At 38.1% G+C, this 19,910-nt stretch overlaps 1 protein-coding gene across 5 annotated transcripts in view; it reads right to left on the bottom strand.

Moving 5' to 3' along the window:
• Nucleotides 1-12,384: 12,384 nt before the first annotated feature.
• The window catches only part of Cers6 (ceramide synthase 6), a 276,713-nt gene continuing 269,187 nt past the window's right edge, over nucleotides 12,385-19,910 (bottom strand). For all 5 annotated transcript variants that reach the window (XM_074071036.1, XM_074071033.1, XM_074071034.1 and 2 more), the window contains one exon: nucleotides 12,385-17,867. In XM_074071036.1, the coding sequence (XP_073927137.1) occupies nucleotides 17,741-17,867 (127 nt within the window). In that variant the 3' untranslated portion in view covers nucleotides 12,385-17,740. The remainder of the gene's footprint in view (nucleotides 17,868-19,910) is intronic.

Below are 19,910 nucleotides of genomic sequence, written 5' to 3'. Positions count from 1 at the left end.
GGGGTCTGTAGAGTGGGTAGCCTTGAGTGAGCCATATCTTCAAGCATTTTTCCTCCTAAGACTAACTGAAACATGGTTACCCATCTTGACAGGTCTTCACAGGTCTTCACAGGTCTTGACATGGGTTTTCCAAGGCTAGCTCGCTCCTCTGAATCCTGGAAGGTCTTTGGTTTGTCAGTACTGGCACAAGAGCAGGGTCATGATTTGCTTCAATTTCAGACACATGGGAGCTATGGATGGGGACAGGACATGATCTCTATGGGTCACTCTTAGAGGGAAGTGTAGAAGCAGTCTCATTCTGATTAAATTACTTTTTATTTTTAGTCTCTGGCCCCTGTGGTGATTAGCTTCCTTCTTTTTCACATCTCTCCAAAGCTGGAAGATGCATTTCTGAAGGCTTGCATGAATGTTTACATTAAAAACAAAACAACAAAAACCAACCAACCAAACAAAGCCCTTTGTCCAAAGCCCCAGGATAGAAAAACACTATCGGATGCAGAAGCACAAATGAGTATTTTAAATTGGATAGAAGCCATGGGGGGCACAAACTAAATGGTTATTGTTAGTAGCCAGCTTAATTTGTAGCATCTAAGGTAACTTTTAGGCTCAGTTTGTTTTAATTATATTGTGGTTTTTAAAATTGCACAAAAGGAGCTTTTTACCTCCTGCCACTTACTAAAAATCACCTAGTTTTAAAATCTGAGCTTAAATAGTCATAATTAACTATATATATGTACATATAAACGTGGTGCCCCCTCTATTTAGTGTACTAAGGTTTAATATTCATTATGTATGCCAAAGTTTCATATTAATTAAAAAACCCCAGGTGTTAATGGAGAAAAAGATGACATCAAATAGATTAATTTGCATAAAACAAATTAGAGTCAATTTACTTTTCCCCAATAAACCCTAAAAATTGAAGACTAATAGCCAACTAATTAACAGTTGAGTCATCCTATAGCTGTGATCTATGGCTTTGCCTTCCAAAAGAAAAGCTTAAGAATAAGGATATTTTGAAAATGCAGATTTGCTCAAATTGCATTATGTCTTCATTTGATTGCCTATGTTGACATTCACTTGCTATTACTTACACTTTTCTAAGCTCATCATGACCAGGCCTATAAATCTCAATTAAAACTTAAGCCAAAATACCTAGTATAGGTTATATTACTGTCCAGGGCATACATAAATAAAGTGCTACCCACAGGATTGCCTTTTCCGTCTTGGTCCTCCCTATACATTATAAGTCATTGTTTTATGGTTATTTCCTCTAACTAATTGCCAGATTCTGGAGACTAAATTTCAGAGAAAAAGCAAAAATATTTACTCACTGGTTATTTATTGTGTTTCTCTCTGCAGTAAGAACAGAAGAGCTGAGTGGGTGTGGAGAGGGGAGAGAGCTTTATTCTTCACTGTGTTTCTTTTTGCATAGAATTTTATATGCTGTGCTTTCATTACCTATGCAAAAATGTGTATTGATTATTTTTCAAGGCATTGCACACTCTGGGAATTGTTCAAAAGCTTCCCTTGCTGTCTCGTTACTCAAACTATTTAACTCTCTAATCAGCTTCTCTCACCACTCTTCTGAAATGATTCCACTGAAAATCACCAGAGTGTTCCAATTTGCCTTTCAATAGCATTTTATACAATGGATGACCCATTGGTATGGATTTGTTCATTCATACACTCCTTCAATGACCTCATAGGAAGCACCCTTTTTATTCTAGCCTTTATGAGGGAGACAAGGATGAAGAAGGTCCAATCCTTTCTTTGAAGGAGCATAGTTTGGGGAGGGAAGGTTACATCACATTATGATAGATCATGCAGAGGTCTCTACAGAAATGTAATGGGAATTCCAGAGTACCCAGCTCATCTGGCTGAGGAAGAGGGGAATAATAGAAAATGCTGTTAAGAAATGATGCTGGTGCTTGAAATGCCCATGTTAATTGTGCTGGCATTGCACAGCTTGTTATAAAGCTGTCAAGAATGCCTTTGAGCATACAGTTTGCATCGGACCTTAGAGTTGAGGAGGCCAGAGAGATACACAAAGGCCAGATCGTGGGAAGGCTTGGGCACCATGTTTTAATTTTAACCTAGAGCAACTGCAGCCACATGTGGTTCTTCTTTCAATGCAGACTTTAAGCTCATTTGTGAAATTTAGATTTTCATAGTGTTATATTAATTAATTAATTAATTTTGACACAGGGTCTCACTTTGTAGCCTAGGTATCCTTGAACTTTTGATCTTCCTGTTTCAGCCTCCTGAATGCTAGGATTACATTTTAGGTTAATCACTTTTTCACCTTGTCCTCTTAGACTTTATAAACCATTGATTTATAGTTATTTCCTATAAATCATTACCAGGTTCTGGAGACAAATCTTAGGGGATAGAGACTCTAAGGAGGATTGAAATAAGGATCAGGAAGAGTGAGAGTCTGTTGCTAAGAACCAGAATAAAAATGGTGAAGCCTAAACAAATGTGGAGAGGAAGGGATAGAACTTTAAAATGGTGCTGGAGGTATCTATACACAATGGAATTTTATGCAGCCATGAAGAAGAACGAAATGTTATCATTCGCTGGTAAATGGATGGAATTGGAGAACATCATTCTGAGTGAGGTTAGCCTGGCCCAAAAGACCAAAAATCGTATGTTCTCCCTCATATGTGGACATTAGATCAAGGGCAAACACAACAAGGGGATTGGACTTTGAGCACATGATAAAAGCTTTAGCACACAAGGAAGGGGTAAGGATAGGTAAGACACCTAAAAAACTAGCTAGCATTTGTTGCCCTTAACGCAGAGAAACTAAAGCAGATACCTTAAAGCAACTGAGGCCAATAGGAAAAGGGGACCAGGAACTAGAGAAAAGGTGAGATCAAAAAGAATTAACCTAGAAGGTAACACCCACACACAGGAAATCAATGTGAGTCAATGCCCTGTATAGCTATCCTTATCTCAACCAGCAAAAACCCTTGTTCCTTCCTATTATTGCTTATACTCTCTCTACAACAAAATTAGAAATAAGGGCAAAATAGTTTCTGCTGGGTATTGAGGGGGGGAGAGGGAGGGGGCGGAGTGGGTGGTAAGGGAGGGGGTGGGGGCAGGGGGGAGAAATGACCCAAGCCTTGTATGCACATATGAATAATAAAAGAAAAATGAAAAATAAAATAAAATAAAATAAAATGGTGCTGGAGAGGTGACTCAAGTGGTAGAGAACTTTTCTAGCAAGCACAAGGCCCTGAGTTCAAGTCCTAGTACTGAAAAAAAAAGAAAAGTAGTAAAATGTGTCATTTCAGGGTTAGGGCTGTGGCACAAGTGGTGGAGCATCTGCTTGGCAAACACAGGTTCTGAGTTCAAACCCCTGTACCTCCTCCCAATAATAATAAAATAAAAAATAACCATTAAGGCTTGGTGATGGGTCAGATTGGGCAAAGGTAATGAGAAGGTACAAGGAATTTAGATGAAACCCAAGCTTCTGAAATTCTCTTTAAACTTTCCTTCTGTATGTCCTGCATAGGAGGCACTTGAGGGCAGGGATAAATAGCACAAGCTTTGGAGTGTGGAAAATTCAAAAGCTGGCTAAACTGTGGATTAGTATTCTAATTTGGGAATAATTTCTTAATCCTTTTAAGTTCAGTTTCTTATATGTAAAACGGAAGTAGTTATACCATATGCCTTATAATAGAGCACATGTAACAAGTGTTCAATAAATATTGGTTGCTACTATTACTGTTATCATTACCATTTTACTTTTTTTTGCAGAAGTCAAGCTATTACTAAGGATGATTTATATTACCACATAAACACTAAAATATAACAATTGTAATTTAAAACTAATGTAACTGCTCTATTCACTAAACAATTTAGAATTCTCAAGAACTTTTAATTAATGCATTTCTTCTTTTACTGCATTCTCCTTTAATAGACTTAGACATTTTTGTATTACTTTATTGCTTTTGGAATTCAGAGAGATGGTGTTCTTGGCTCTGTTTCCTAGCTGCCATGAGGTGGACAGCTTTGCTGAGCAGCACCCTTCCATCATGATGTTCTGCCTCACCACCGGCCCAGAAACCTGGCATTGGCCTATCATAGACTGAAATCTCTGAGACTATGAGCCAAAATAAATCTTCCCTCTAAAAATAAAAACAAAACAAAGGTGGCATTCTCATGTTTAAAAATAGACACCATTGCCTTAAAATTTCACTTGGAACATTGAAAAAGTCTCTATTAATATATTGATTAAAAATAATTTAAGTTACAAATTGCAGATTCAGTTCAAACAATTTTTTCTTAAGTTGCCAATCAAATGCTCTGTAACTCTTTAATATTTTAGTGTACATTTCCTACAAGCAAGGACGTTCTCCAATGAAACCACAATACAACCATCCAAGGCAGGAAATTAAAGTTGATTCATTACCACTATCTAATCCTTAGTTCCACCAATTGTCCTGCTTGTGTTCTCCATAGCAACAGGGTTCCGTTCACTGTCATGCCTTGCATTCAGTTGTCATTTCTCTGTAGTCCCCTTCATTCTGACACAGTTTTTCAGTTTTCCTTGATTTTCATGACATTGATAGATTTGGAGATTACCAGTTGGGACTGGGGTTGTAGCTCAGTGGTAGAGGGTTTCCCTTACATGCACAAAGACTTGAGTTTGATTCCCAGCAACACACTGACACACACACACTTGAAGATTATCAGCTAATTCTTTGTAGAATGTCCTTCAACTTGGGTTTATCTGATATCTGGTCATAGTTAGATTAAGGTCATACATCTTTGGCAGTAACATCACAGAAGCAATGCTGTGTTTTTATTGCAGCCATTTGAGTGAATCATGGTGCCATTATTTCCATTATTGGTGGTATTTACTTGACTAAGAGGGTGTCTTCCAGGCTTCTTCAGTGTAAATTTACTTTTACCTTTGTAACTAATCAATATTTGCTGAGTTATACCTAAAAGTAAGCGAACACCTGTCCTTCATCATTTTTTTTTAGTTTATCGATTAATGTATGTCATATAAACTCATACTTTCCCATTTTATTTCACGAATTATAACCTATATTAATTTTAATACACAAAATATCCTAGATGTGGCCAGAGAGAGCTCCTTCAAGTTGGTTTTGTGCCCTAATAACATTTTGCATCCTTCTTTGGCCAACAACTATTAAACACCTAGCTAGATGCTTTCCCAGCCCAGCTCTGGACTCAATTACTCCTTGAAGGTTACCTGGTTCCTCTTAGTAGAGAGTGGATTTAGGAACGAAGTCATGAAGCACTGGTTGTACTCAGCAGGAGCTACTGAGAACTCTCTGATTCTAGGCCATGAATTAGGCAGGGAATATATATGTATGTATGCATGTATAGATAGATAGATATGCTCACACATATGCAGATAAACATTGGTATCTGTTTTTTTTTGATATCTATATATTACAAGTCATACATGGTTACCTACAATTTTAATCCAACATTACTAAGTTCATTCAGTTTTCTCCTCCCCCATATTTATAACTCTGTTTTCCAGAAATGAGAACTGGACTGCCATTGTCTTTAATATATTTATGTATTTGTATAGTTTCCCTGTATATGACCAATTTTCCACTGCTGTGACTCTAATATTCCAGGCTCTGACCTTTTAAGCCAGGCTGTTCTTCTGTAGAGGGCCATCCAACTTGGGCTCTGATAGCCTGAGATCCCCCCAACAATTTGTATGGATACCTTCTTCATCTCACTTGGAATCTGATTCTTCATGCTGTGCTATCGTATTGTATACAGACACCTCCATACCTGCACTTAGCCCCCAAATTCCTCTCTCAGGGCCATTACAACTTCCTCACATGGCACAGAGACTTTGCTCTGTCCCCTTTGTGGCTTTGGGACTGAACAGTTAAGGATGGAAGGAAAAGAGAAAGAGGAAGAAGGGAGGGTCATAATTATTATCATTTTTTTTCTTTCTTCATTTGCAGTGTTGGGTATCAAACCAAGGACCTTGTGCATGCTAGGAAAGGGCCCTACCACTGAGCTCCTATCTTATCAGTGCTTTCTTTGCTGATTTACCTTCTCTCTCTTATCCCCTAATCATGGGCATTTCTCAAGGTTCTGCTTTAGCAGGCAGCACAGAGATGACTCACAGCTTGAACTGAGTTATCTGCAATTGCCACTTTTCTGATAGACCATAGGCAAGGTTCTTACCCTTTTGTACTTCAGTAACTTTTTCTGAAAAAAAAAAAAGAGGAAATAATATAGCATCTAGGTTCAGTCCTATTTATTGCCAATTTTTTGGTAGATATTTCCACATGAATGGACTGTCATCAACTTAAATTCAAACTTAAAAATCAGCCCACTCTTTCCCTTCCCAAACTGAGTCTTCTACTCAAAATTCCTATTTCTTTAAGTATATGTGTTCACTCTAGAAACACTTATTAAGTAATTACTGTATAGTGGATATTGTGGCTGTTGATGAGGATCCAGGTAGAAAAGGCAAGGTCTTTACCTTCAAGACCTTACAGTTAGGTAGGGAGGCAGGGGATAGGCATTCCAATGGAGCTAAGTGGTCATGCCTTTTCTCTTCTAGAAAGGGCACCAAATTCCAAGAGGCTAAGCCTTTTCATAAGGAGGTGACAGATAAGTAATTCTTAAGAGCTAGGAAGAGTAAACATCAAGAAGAAAAGGGGCAAGGTCTTTGAGGCAAAGTGCTGGAGATGTGCCCTGTGGTGGCTCATTCGGAGAAAGCAGGCTTGAGAGCATGGTGGAGGGAGCCCATGAGGAGAGATGAGAATGGAGTGGCAGGTCAGAATCAGGTGATTAATATCTGAGGGGAGAGGAGGATGCTGAGTGATTTACTCCCTGCATCACACTCTGCCCTTTGTCTCAAATGTCCTCTTCCTTTTACTTGACTTATCTAAACCTATCTCATTCTTCTTGACTTTCCCCTTGAAACCTTTTTTTACTTGATCTGGAAGCAACCTCTCTTTTCTGAGCTTCTTCTGGCAATTGCAATCCCAACAGTATAGTTGATATGATGATGATAGTAATGTCTTACATTTATAGAGTAATTACTATTTTCAAAAGCCATTTATCTTTATCATTTAGTTTGATCTGCACAATAGAATGAGTTTTATTTCTTTTAGAGCTATCTTGACCCATTAAAATAACGTGTGCCCTGCCTCCCTAATTAGATTGAGAGCTCCTTCAAGGAAGCAGCAGTGCCACTGACTTCTTTACGCCCCTCACAAAGCCTAACACAATGTCTCATGCAGAACTGGTACCCAATGCATGTACTGTCTTACTTTCAACGTGCATTTTACTGCATTCATTAGTGTTCTGGCCCTACATGTTTTTGGGCTAGCATAGTACATATATCCTAAGAAATGGCTTGTAAGTGATATTACTAAGTGATATCACTGGAAATATAGTGTGTCAGGACTCTGTTCTATGTGTCACAGTCTTGCAACTGAGAGGAATTGTTAATAATGGCTGTGTTTAGTGACCAGCTTGCAAAATTTTAGAAAATTTGACAATGGGCTCATTCAAATTGGTATGAGCCTTCTCCATGATGCTGATGGGTAACAATACAGCCATCATTATTGGGTTTCTGAATCTGGGAACTCACCTAACTGCTAAAATTTCTTTGTAACTCTAAATCAATGTCATGGCATGTGATGATTAATTACATATCAACTTGACTAGACCATGGGGTACCTTGATATTTATTCAACAGATATTCTGGGTGTGTCTGTAAGGGTGTTTCTGAATGAGATCCAGTAAAATATATACCCCTTCTAATGTAGGCAAGCCTCATTCAATTCATTCAAGGCCTGAATAGACACAAAAAAGCTAAAAAAGCAAGTATTTGGTGTCTCTCTGCCTGACTGTCTTTGAGCTGGGACATTGGTCTTCTTCTGTCTCTGGACTTCTTCTGCCCCTTGGACTGGAACTTATACAATTACTCTCCTGGGTTTCTTCACCAGCAGGTCTTGGAACTTCTTAACCTCCATAATCTTGGTGGGAGCCAATTTCTCATATATATATATATATATATATATATATATATATATATATATTCCTGTTTTCTGGAGTATCCTTACTATTCATAGTGCTTTTAGTCTTCCAATGGACATGAGCAGGTTGGTAAAAAGTTAGAGTTGCCTAACATGCACAGGTGAGGCTGAGCAAGGTGACTATGTTCTTGTTCCAGCTCTCATATTGTGAATATTCTTACCTTAAAGCTCACCCTTCTTGCCATGGGAGACAGGTTTCAAATGATCTGCCCGCCCCCCCTGCAATTTTCCAGTGTCATCCTGAATACTCTGCTCCTTGTATATTTGCCTCCATCTACTTTGGCCTTCTTGCCATTCCTTTAACTTAATAGAGGCTTTGGATTCAGGCTCCCACTGCCTGGATTCCTCCTGCCTAAGATTTGACCCCAGCTGCTCCTGTCAGCACAGTCATAGCTTGTATCACCTGTCCATGAGGTGTATGTGACCATTCAGTCTGAAGTTGCAGAAATCACCATGCAATCACCTTGTTTCTTTGTTACTATGTGAAAAGACCCTGTGCTAAGGGTTAAATTGTGTCCCACCCCCAAATTCATTTTGAAATCCTCACCCCCACATTTTTTTTAGGATGTGACAATATTGAGATATAGGGCTTTAAAAGAGGTGTTTAGGGTAAAATAAGCTCATACGGCTGGTCTCCCATTAAGTATGACTGATGTCCTTATAAGAAAAGATTAGGATACAGACACATAAAGAAGACAAAACAAGAATGAAGCCATTTGTAAGTCAACATGAGAAGCCTCAGAAGAAATCAACCTTGACAAGTTCTTGATCTTGGACTTCTAGCCTCCAGAACTGTGACAAAATAAATTTCTGTTGTTAAATTTTTTTTTTAAGTTCTAAGACACCCAGTCTGTTGTACTTTGATATGGTAGTCTTTAATAGACTTTTGCTTTGAAAGTTTTTGGTTTAGAGCAAAACTGGGTGGAAAATACAGATATTTCCCATATACTCCCTGCCTCCACACATCCATCACCTTCCCCATTGTCAACATCCCCCACCTGTAGCACATGTATTATAATATCAATCACATCATTATCACCCAAAGTCCATAGCTTATATTAGGACTCACCCTTGGTGCTGTACATTCTATGGGTTTAGAATAATATGTATCTACCATACAGAGAAGTTTCAGTGCCCTAAAAATATGCTCCACCTGCTTATTCCTCCTTCCTCTGCATCCCTTGGCAATCATTGATCTATTTCCTATCGCCACAGTTTTGCTTTCTCCAGATGTCATGAAGTTGGAATAATACAATATATAACCTTTCCAAACTGGCTTCTTTTAGAAACGTACATTTAAGTTTCCTCCATATTTTCCATGGCCTGATAAGCAGCTTAGTTTTTTTTAGCACGTAATAATACTCCAATGTCTGGATGTATCATAGTTTATTTATCCATAGACCTACTGAAGGACATTTTGGTTGCTCCTAAGTTTTCGCAATTATGAATAAAGTTGTGATAAACATTCACGTGCAGGTTCTTATGTAGAAATCTTTTAACTCTTTGTATAAATACCAAGGAATGTGGTTGGTGTATTATCAAGAGTATGTTTCATTTTATAAGAAACTATCAAACTGTCCTCCAATGGCTGCACATGTTGCATTCCCACCAGCTATGAATGAGAGTTCCTGTTTCACATTGTTCCCAGCATTTAGTGGTGTCAAGATTCTGGCTACTCTTATATGTGTGTGAAGATATCCCATTGTTTTACTTTGCAAATTCTCTGATGTTATTTTACATATAAAATAGTTTCCTATTGCATTATTTTTACTTCCCTTATGAGATTATAAGTGCCATGAAAGGAGGAATGATGTCTGTCTTAATCACCATTCTTTCTTTAGTCTCTATAACAATTCCTGGTGTCTAGTGGGTTCTCCGGAAGTATTTTTTGAATGGTAGAATGATACAGCCAGGTACCTGAGCTGTAGTTAATCAAGTTATCTTTGACTATGCAAATATTTCCCATTATTCATGAAGTTAAAAAAATAAACAACTTACCTAAAGAATTGTTTCAAAACTTGGTCATGAGTGCTAAAGTTAAGAACTTCTTGCCCTATTTTCATGTCATAGTTCTGTCTCATTAATTCTCCAGTTCTCAGTACTTCTCAGATTGTTTCTAGCTTCTTCTTTAGCCTCCACCCTCCTCCCTGAGGCCTGGGCCAGGGAGGCTGGGGCCACAATTGTCTTCTCTTACCTGAGTCATACCCCAAAGCCCCAAAGCTCCAAAGCTACTGTGCCCACAGCATGAGTGAGAGAAGGTGAACCCACATGAGGAAACTCTCAGTTCAGAAATAGCAGGAGATGAAGCACTTTCTCAAGTTCCTCTTGTTCCCTAACAGATGGAATGTTCATTGCTGGTAGCTCACATCCTACAGTTCTGTCCTAACTAGGTACATTTGTTTCTCCAACAAACATTTATTGTTCCATATGACATGCCAGGCCTTACGTAAGGCTGTAGGAATGCTGCCTATCTGTTTACTGCCCCAGGTCTGCTCTTTGCCCTGCTCTGTACCATGAAATTCCAAACTCTGCAGTGTGCATCCCTGAGCTCCACATTGGCAGCTTTCTGCTTGAGCTCAGCCAATGGGCTGCCTAAGAAATCAAGATGGGAGGGCATCTGTTTCCTATCCAGATGGTGTGTGTTTCTACCCCCACAGGGTGGTCTCTATACGACTCCCTCCTACTGCATCTGGTAATAGCTCAGGGGTAGCAATGGCTTCCCATGCTTACCAGCCTCTGGTGCCTTCCCTTCCCTGGTTTGATGTGGTAATTTAGCCCACGCCTCTGAAAGTAGTCCTTTCATCAAAGTTCTTCAACTTAACCACCTGATAATTTCTAGTTCCCATTAACACAAGTTTTATGTAATTTTAACATTTCAATAATTAGGAATGATTTAACTTGGGTCAGCTACTTTTGCTCTGCTGTGACAAAATACCTGGCACAAAAAACTTAAAAGGACAAAGGATTTGTTTTGGTTCAAGGTTTCATAGGGTTCAATCCATGGTTGCTTGATCCCATATGCTTGGGCAGAACATCATAGCGGAGGGAGTACATGGCAGAGGAAATTCACCTCATGACAGACAGGAAGCAGAGGAAAAGGAGGGGACTGGGTATCTGGTATAACCTTCAAAGGCATTCCCCCAGTGCCCCACTTTCTCCAGCTAGACCTCACCTCCCCAAGTTTCCACTACTTCTCAAAATAGCATTGCCATCTGGGGACCACGTATTTAACATATGAGCCTGTGTGGGGAATTTCATATTCAAACCACAACCTAACTTTTGTTTCCTCATGTTACAGTACTTTGGAGACAACCAGGAGTGTGAGTCCCAAGGCACCAGATACTGCAATGATTGGTTGTGAGGGGCCAACACCGCAGTAGATGCTGCTGCATTCCCCCTCCCCTGTTTTGTTGTCCTGCCCTCTTGTAGTGTTGGCATTGTTGCCTTCTTCCCGTTGAAACAAGTGGAAACAGGATTAGGGGCCAAAAATAACACATGCCTGGGTTGGAATGTGGCAGTCCCAGTGACAAGGAAGGGGGCTAGAGACAACTGAATTACATTTAAGGCCATTGGGGAAAGATGTTTCTAGTGTTAAATTATCTTGTGTTTATAGAACTAGAAGAGTTCATGGCTTCCCAAGTGACATATTTTGTTATCGTTTACCTTTTTGTGCCTTAGAAATGTTGGTGGTTGAACTCATTAGAAAAACTTATTCAGATTATTGTCTGGAGTGGTTATAATATTTCTAAGATTTTTAATGAGATGTCTGCTTTGTTTTTATACTATTGGTATGTGGTATCTGGCCATTTTTATGACATTTGAAATATGAGATGACATAAACTCAGAGGAGAGGAGGGGGATACAGAATTTCATAGCAAAGGTGAAGAAAGAGGGAGAGAAGGTCTAACAACATGGGGCTCAGACCTGGGGAAGACATCATCAGCCAGGCTGCTGACACATGTATATAGAGTTTCATGTTGTGCTTTGGGTGTTGATCCTATTGTTGGTGCTTCTTTTATAATTTGGGAAAATCAACATAGTCTATATATTTAAACTACTATCTCAGTAAACCATTTTTTCCAGAATGAAGTGCTACATAAAATTTAACACTGAAGTTTTTATATGATAATTTTCAAAGAGACACTATAAGAGAAGATAATACAACACTATTTTCTCAGCAATCAGAGTGATTTGGGGATTTGAAGAAGATTATAAGAAATGACAGGGATGATATGAGCCCTCACTTACCACCACCAGGGAGGGGCAGTATATTCCCAACACAAGCTGGTCAGTGCTTACAGTAAAGGACACTCGAACACTGTACTCTTAATACTTATCTTTATTATGAAAGTGTTTCCAAAGTAAAATGATCCTCATAATAATGATTGCTTCCAGAGATCAAGAATGAATAATTATGTTTCATATAAAAATCAGCAAAATACAATAACAATACAGGAAATAATTCTAATTGGCTAACAGTACATCATTCCATTTCTGACAGAGATGCTCAAGCACTGAGTTGTCTTAAGAAAAGAAGTAAGGTTTTGTCACCTATCCTACTTCTCACTGAAAGTTGAAAAACAAAAATCCAAACACTAATCATACCACCCCCTTCCATGACAACAAATGGCTGTGAAGGTAAATGACTATGATGTGGGTAAACAAGCAGTTGATGAAAACTGTGAGCTTCAGGGCTTTGTGAAACTTTGGGAAACCAAACCTGAAGGGTGTTTTCCACATTTTAGTTAATGAAGCTCTAAGTTCTAATTTCTAGAATCATTACCTAACTGCTTCTATTACAGAGCTAATTTTTTGTTTGTGCAGCTAATCTTTAAAAATCCTTAATTGTTAAGGGCAGTTTACAGACAGTTTAAAACAATTACTATAGATAAAAGTAACAAAAAATATGGAATGAAATCTAATTTTTCACCAAACACAGAAACCATACTAACAGCTGTTTTCCCTTTGGTCTCCAGGTCACAGAATATATACCAACATCGGAAGCCAAGCTTTCATGGACCCATGGTAAGGAAACACACAGAGATGGGCACAATACTTTTTTCCCCCAGAAAACTGGGTCCAGGCAGAGAAGGAGGGGTATTGGGGAAATTGAAAGCTGAATAATAACAACTCCTGGCTTCATTTTATTAAGAATTTTAGAAGATGTAAAAGAATATAAGTGAATGAGATAAACAAGACGGATCTTAAGCTAAAAAGTCCCTTCCATCACTGAGAATGCCTAGTTTCACAGACAGGCCATATGTCATCTGGCACAATTTCTTTGCCCCTGAAATATAGTCATTTGGTAATGAGTTCCTTTCAACTTCAGGTTGAGGTCTAGTTGAAAATATCTGGAAAAGACTAACATTCTCCTTTTGATGTCTGCAGATTCCAATAACAGTATTAATGATGTTTTATGCTCTCCCATACAATTTTCTTCGTGAAAATCAGCAACAGGGATGCTACCTCTGGGTATTCATTAGAGGAGTTCCCACAGAATAGTGGTCCAGGCTCCTCAGCATCCATGGAGTGCCCCCTAGAGGTGGTTGGGTACTGTGTACACAAAGGCAAACTATAGGACCTGTCTCTGACCTAATTGCTATGTGGTAATTTGAGAATGGCACAATTTCATTTCACCAAGAGAAACATAAGATGTTTCTGGGGACAACAATATCTTTAAGAATTTTCCTTAAGGACAGTCTGTGATTGATAAGCTGTTTATGATCACTCCTTCCATGGGCAGCACATGCAGTAACTAGAGCTCCTTTCACTTCCTTTTCCGTACAAGTTACCTAGAATCTGAAAGTACCATGTGATTACTGTCCCATCAAGCTGAACTTCATCTTATTTGATTTTTTTTCTCATTTAGATGTTATAAATATTTCTGGGCTATTATTATTTATCTACAGAGCAGAAACCAGCCAAAGGCAAAAATGTAAACTTTTTAGAACCTAAGACCTCAAATACCACATGAAATGTAAACATTTAACCTTTTATTTCCAGAGGTTATCTGGAAACCTCTCTGGATATAATGACATCATTACATATACTGATAAATGGAACCTTTCAACACCTTTGGAGTTGATTTTTTTTTACAATTTTTATAATTCAAATTAATATTAAAATATTTAGGCAACTTTGGTATTAATGTTTCAAAAAATAAATATTAATGCAAAATTCTGAGCAGATTAGGGACAATAATCGATATCCCTAAATTTCCCTCTGAAGATTCAGGAAAGCTGAAAGGAAGCCTTGTTTTGTACTTAGCCTAAATAACAATGAGATTTAAATATGAAGTGTTAAGATTCAAGCCCATTCTACCTAAAAGAAAGGCATTCAGTTTGCTCAAAATCCAGTCATATATCACTTAACAACAGGGACATATCTGAGAAATGTACCATTGAGTGACCCTGTCATTGTATAAACATGATTGAATATACTTCCACCTTTAATATAAAAGGTGGGTAGACCACAGCAGGAGATGCAGTCCATCGCTGACCGAAATGTCTTTGTGTGGTGCATGAGTTGACTCAGTGGAAGGTACAGCAACAGAATTGGACCTTTTTGAGGCTCATCTAGCACTTTGACTATAGATGATCTGATTTGATCTCAAGTCTTGCCTATCTTTTCTGTACTGATCATCTTTGTGATCCTTTGTATTTTTATAATAAACTCTTGGATAATCCCAAATATTGATGGTTGCTTCTCTACTCTCAACATCCATTGGCCTGACTTGGGTAACGTGAATTGTATTCAGTTGTGAGTGACCTCAGGCGCTCTATGACCTGGACTCTACCATACGTAACTCTATGACTAAGAGGCTGAAAGGGTTCTACCACTCTCAGCTGTGTGGGGAGCAAGAACAAAAGAGGAGGGAAAAATAGTGGGCGGCTTTTATGACAAGAATATGATAGATAAAGATGAATCAGTGATATTTTGGTTTTATCAGTTTTTGGAGAAACATACATATACACACATAGGCCACATTAATTTTACATTATTTATTGACCCAAGGCCAAATTCTACTTGCCTTTCTACTTTTCCCCCTGCTAAGAGATCTAGAAAAGCTATAAAATTGGAGATTAAAAGATTACTTTTTCTAGAGTCTTCTCTACATACCCCTTGGTACCTTGGGAAGATGTGACATGGCCAGGAGATATTATCACAGGCTAAGTTAATTAACAACAACACTCTCACTAACCTACAGCTGAAGTTACAAAATACACTTACAAAAGTTATGGCCAGGCATAGGTGGATAAGATTTCTCACATAGCTTCCTCTCTTAACCTTATCAGGTCACTACAGGAGAGCAGTAGACAGAAATATATTATTCTATACCATGAAAAGCCTACAAACTCCATTTTAATCAGCCAAAAGAACATTTTGCCCTAAAATGCAAAATGAAATAAGACTCTATAGACATGTAGAAGACTGTGTTAAATTGATGCCATCAGTCAGAAAGACTATTTCCAGTTGTCCTTCTAGGTTACTTCTGAGAAAAACAAAGATTGTTTAGATTTGCCTTCGCTAAGGACAGAATCAATTTACTTCATTTTACACACCTCTTCTAAATCTTTAATTTATAATCTGATCTTTCTGAAATTATTCTGTGCAAAAGGGTGTCTGTCATGTGGTCCAAATGTTCTGAAGTTCATTTTGGAGGACTTGTTCAAACATTAAATGAGGTGAGTATGTTCCATATCTTAGTTGATAAGAAACTTTCACTTTCTCAAAAATTTTCAGCTACAATATGCTTGATGTTACTTTTTTATACATCTGCATTTGAGCTGATGTTCTGAGGACTAACAGTGCTTTTGGTGTTTATGAGTGGTCTCACAACTCAGCCATCCACAAATTACACTCTTAGACTTATGCCTATTTTGAGAAATAAACTAGCAAGGCTATACAAGCAGAATTAGTTGCAATGCTTTCTACATAAACCAGCAGACATATTCCTAAGCCTCTCCAGTTATTACGATGGGCCATACTAGAAATACACTATTTTGTAAATGGGTGGAAAAAGAGCTAATATTGTAGTTAGAGGTTTTTGTTTGAGCATTTTCTCTTAACTATTAACTCAGGCTGCAGAGTATGGGTACAGATTTATTTTTTTCAAATACTGAATTAAATGTGAGAATCCCTGAGCAAGACAGACATGTACTCTCAAGGATTATGTTGTCTTCATTTGGCCTTGATTCACACATTTATATTACTAAAATTTTGTTATGGATCCCTGTTTTAGGTAATAGTCTTCTGATTGTAAGTATCTGTAATCCCATTTTATTCCCTTTTACTAAAAATTAGAAGACATAAAATCTTTCCTTATACTCATACCTAAGTAACACTACTGTGTAGGAAGCTTATGGGCACTTACTCTGTAGTAATTTTCTTCATTGTTAATATTGCCATTGTCTGATAGAATTTATGTTGTTTTTCTGGAAGTAGCTCTATTTGAACAAAAATTCCTGGAAAATGCATGAGTCTTCAGAGAAGCAAATAAATAGCACTTGGAGTGCAAGACTGCTCAGCTTCTAGTAACAAGAAACACATTGTGGATTTTATTAAAAGGGAAAGCAAATGGGTAAAACAGTCTTTTTCCCACTGACTTTATTTTGCTCAGTAAAATAAAAACATCAAGTTAAATACTAGATAGGGCTTTTTTCTTGAAAGCTGAATGCAATCCAAGTGCTTTGCCCTGGAAGTGATCTGGAAAGACTCCTTTTTCTGTCTCAAAATATACTTAGCTTCTTTTTTTTCATGACACAATAGAAGACTGTGTTAATTATAGGTGTAGTGGCTGGTTGAAATCAATTGCTCTCTTTATGTTATCTCCCAGAACATGAATCAAACCCTCAATATGAGCAGTGATTTCTTTGCAACTATGAGCTTAGGCAAATTACCTTGCTTATTGTCAGAACACTGACCAAATCACAGAGAATCAAACATTCTGTAACCTTCAAGGTTAACTTCAACAACTATCACACTTAAGAAATACTGACTGTGTGCACAAGAAATGAAGTCTATTCCAAAGCAATTTCATACAATTTCAAAAAGCCCCCCAGTAATATCTACTTTCATCTGAACTGCTAAGTGACCATGAAGAGTGACAATTAAAATACCTAGTTCAACCTGTTTAAACTTTACACAGGGAGAATAGTCACTGTGACTGTATAGGCAACTTCAAAATGGACACAGTAACACAAAAAAGCCCAATCTATTTGCACTGGGTTTTGCTTGCTCTAAGTGGCAACCTAAGCTGATGCTCACAGCACACGAGACTACAGCAAGAGAAAGGGGTAGAAGCAGATGGAGCATCTCCTTCACTGTCATGAGCCCAGAGAGTAAAAGGAGTGAGGAAACCCTCTTATGTCCACAGATTTACAAACAAATACAAAAAATAAATAATAGTCTAAGACAGTACAAATGCAAACACTGTTCCCTTGTGTCAATCACATACAGCATGCCTACATATACAGAATGGTATTTCTTCTTCATTCAGACAGAACATATGGCAGTGCACTATTCAAAATGCTTTGATAATCTTAATTTTTGTTTCTGGTAATGAGATATTATGAAAGGAACTGCATTTGCAACTTATTAAATACTTCCAGGAACAAACAGTTCACTTTGTTCGGGACTTATAGTTTTGAGTAATTAGTCATCCATGGAGCAAGGACCAGTCAGGAGATACCCGTTGGTACCACTGGTCCCATTAGTGGTTGTTGCAGAGTGAAGATTCTTTCCTGGAGGTTCCGAGTCCTCCTCATCTGAACTGGACTCAATATCACTTCGATCATCCTTAGACACCTGTTGAATACAAGAAGGTGTGTAATCAGCAAATTGTGACCATCAAGGCATGACATATCTAGAAGCACATGCAAACATAAGTGAAAGTGAACTGATCCACTTGTTAAAAAACTCAAAGAGGATAAGAACACAGCCACGGTAAAAGCTCCCCTTCAGTGACAAAGTCAGCTATGAAGGAATGTGGGTGAATTTTGGCATTATGGTACTGGACTTGTTGACCTCTTTAAGGTATATTTCAATACTGAGAACATACTAAGCCAGGAATCCCATTTTTACTCCAAAGTGGCATATTATACTTACTGTACTACTGGAATTGCATTATAGGAATTGGGTATACTGGATCAATTTACTTGTTAATGAGCACATTCTCCTTGAGAATTATCTAAAGTCAGCTCTCAATTAACCATCCTAATGGACATGTTTGCTACCTCAGATCATTTAAAAAAGCACTCCTACTTGGTTTTGTACTACATTATTTTATTATTTAATTTGCTTTTCTGTCGGCTAAAATTAATATATTTCAAATGTCACATATCAAATAAAGGCACCAGAAGGCATTCTAAGAATCTTCTGGATAAGGTCCCCTTAGACCTCCAGGGGAAATCCACTGCCCAGATCCTTGGAAATTGGCCCCTATTGTGCCAATTCTTCAATCCTCTATTTGGTCTTATTACATAATGAGGATGGCAAGAAAAAAAAAATGCACCAGGATACAGAACTATCCTTTGACATAAAGGAAGAAAAACCCTGCTGTCTAGCAGAAAAGTAACTTTAGACTAAACGAAGGAAATATTGTATTATTTGAAAAATTAGGATAGTTTGAAACTCCTACTCTATTATTACAGTCAACATCTTGACCTAGCAAGCCTTCAGGTATTCAAGTAACTGAGTGTTATTTACTTAGTTTTAAGTGGAGTGGCCAAAGGGACCTGTGGACCTAGCTTCTTAGACATTTTCCCAATTTGGTCTCCTGTGATTCTCCAAGGGCTGGGCTGGGAATACAGGCAAATTTCTGGGAGGTATTTCAGAATTATTTGGGGGCTTTACCATATCATATCTCCTCTGTGCCACATCACACCAGCTTGAGAATCTTGGTATAAAAGCTAAGAACTGTTGCTCCATTCCACCCAGCAATGTACTAAAAATCACACAAATGAGCCTCACTTCAATGCCCTTTATGGTAAGACTGAACTCACATGGACTAGCCCCAAAAACTTACATACTGTGACATCAACGTGAGTAGAGGGTAAGGATTTTCCAGCTTCAAAGTCATTATCATAAGGCCCCACTCTGTTTATAAGCCCATTAGTCTCAAATTAAGTTGCTAATAGAAAACTCCAATAGCAGACGGTGATTAATTTGCATGCCTAGTAAGATTATTTTAAATTGCATTTGGAAAAATCTATACTTACCTTCAAAGAAAGCACAATTTAGAATATTGGAAAACAGCCCATGGACAAGATGAATAATCATATTGTCCTAGGTGAGAACAGTATTGGCAGTTAAGGACATCTGAAGCCTGAGTCTCGGAATGAAGTTAACGATCATCTCTTCATATGGCGCAGGAATGAAAGTTGGAGGGAAGACAATACACCCAGTGGAAATAGCAATGCAATCAGGATAAACGTAATCTAATCTACTGCACCCTTGCATCTTTACTTATTACCATACTGACAGTACTGTGCTCCTTGATTTACTTGTATCCAAATGAGGATAAGAATGCATCCACTAGAAATATGTGTTTATCTAAAAGAGTAAGAGGTCGTAGAGAAAAATGAACTTTAGCTTGTAAGCAATTAACTGATAAAAAATTTTGGACTCAGGCTGGTGCTGCAGCTCAGTGGTAGAGTGCTTATCTAGCATGCATGAGGGCCTGAGTTTGATCCCCAGCAATGAAAAAAAATCTACTTTTGGACTTGTACAGGCGCTGAGGCTGAGAACTGCCGTCACAGTGTATGGATAGACGCCTGATTTCTCCTGTAGAAGGAGTCAGTTCTGTAGACCTTGCTGAGGACAATGTGGTCAAAGTGCTGCCCTGTGGCT

Source organism: Castor canadensis, chromosome 4 (assembly GCF_047511655.1).
Source record: "Castor canadensis chromosome 4, mCasCan1.hap1v2, whole genome shotgun sequence".
Taxonomy (NCBI): domain Eukaryota; kingdom Metazoa; phylum Chordata; class Mammalia; order Rodentia; family Castoridae; genus Castor; species Castor canadensis.
This window is presented reverse-complemented; position numbering and strand designations above follow the sequence as displayed.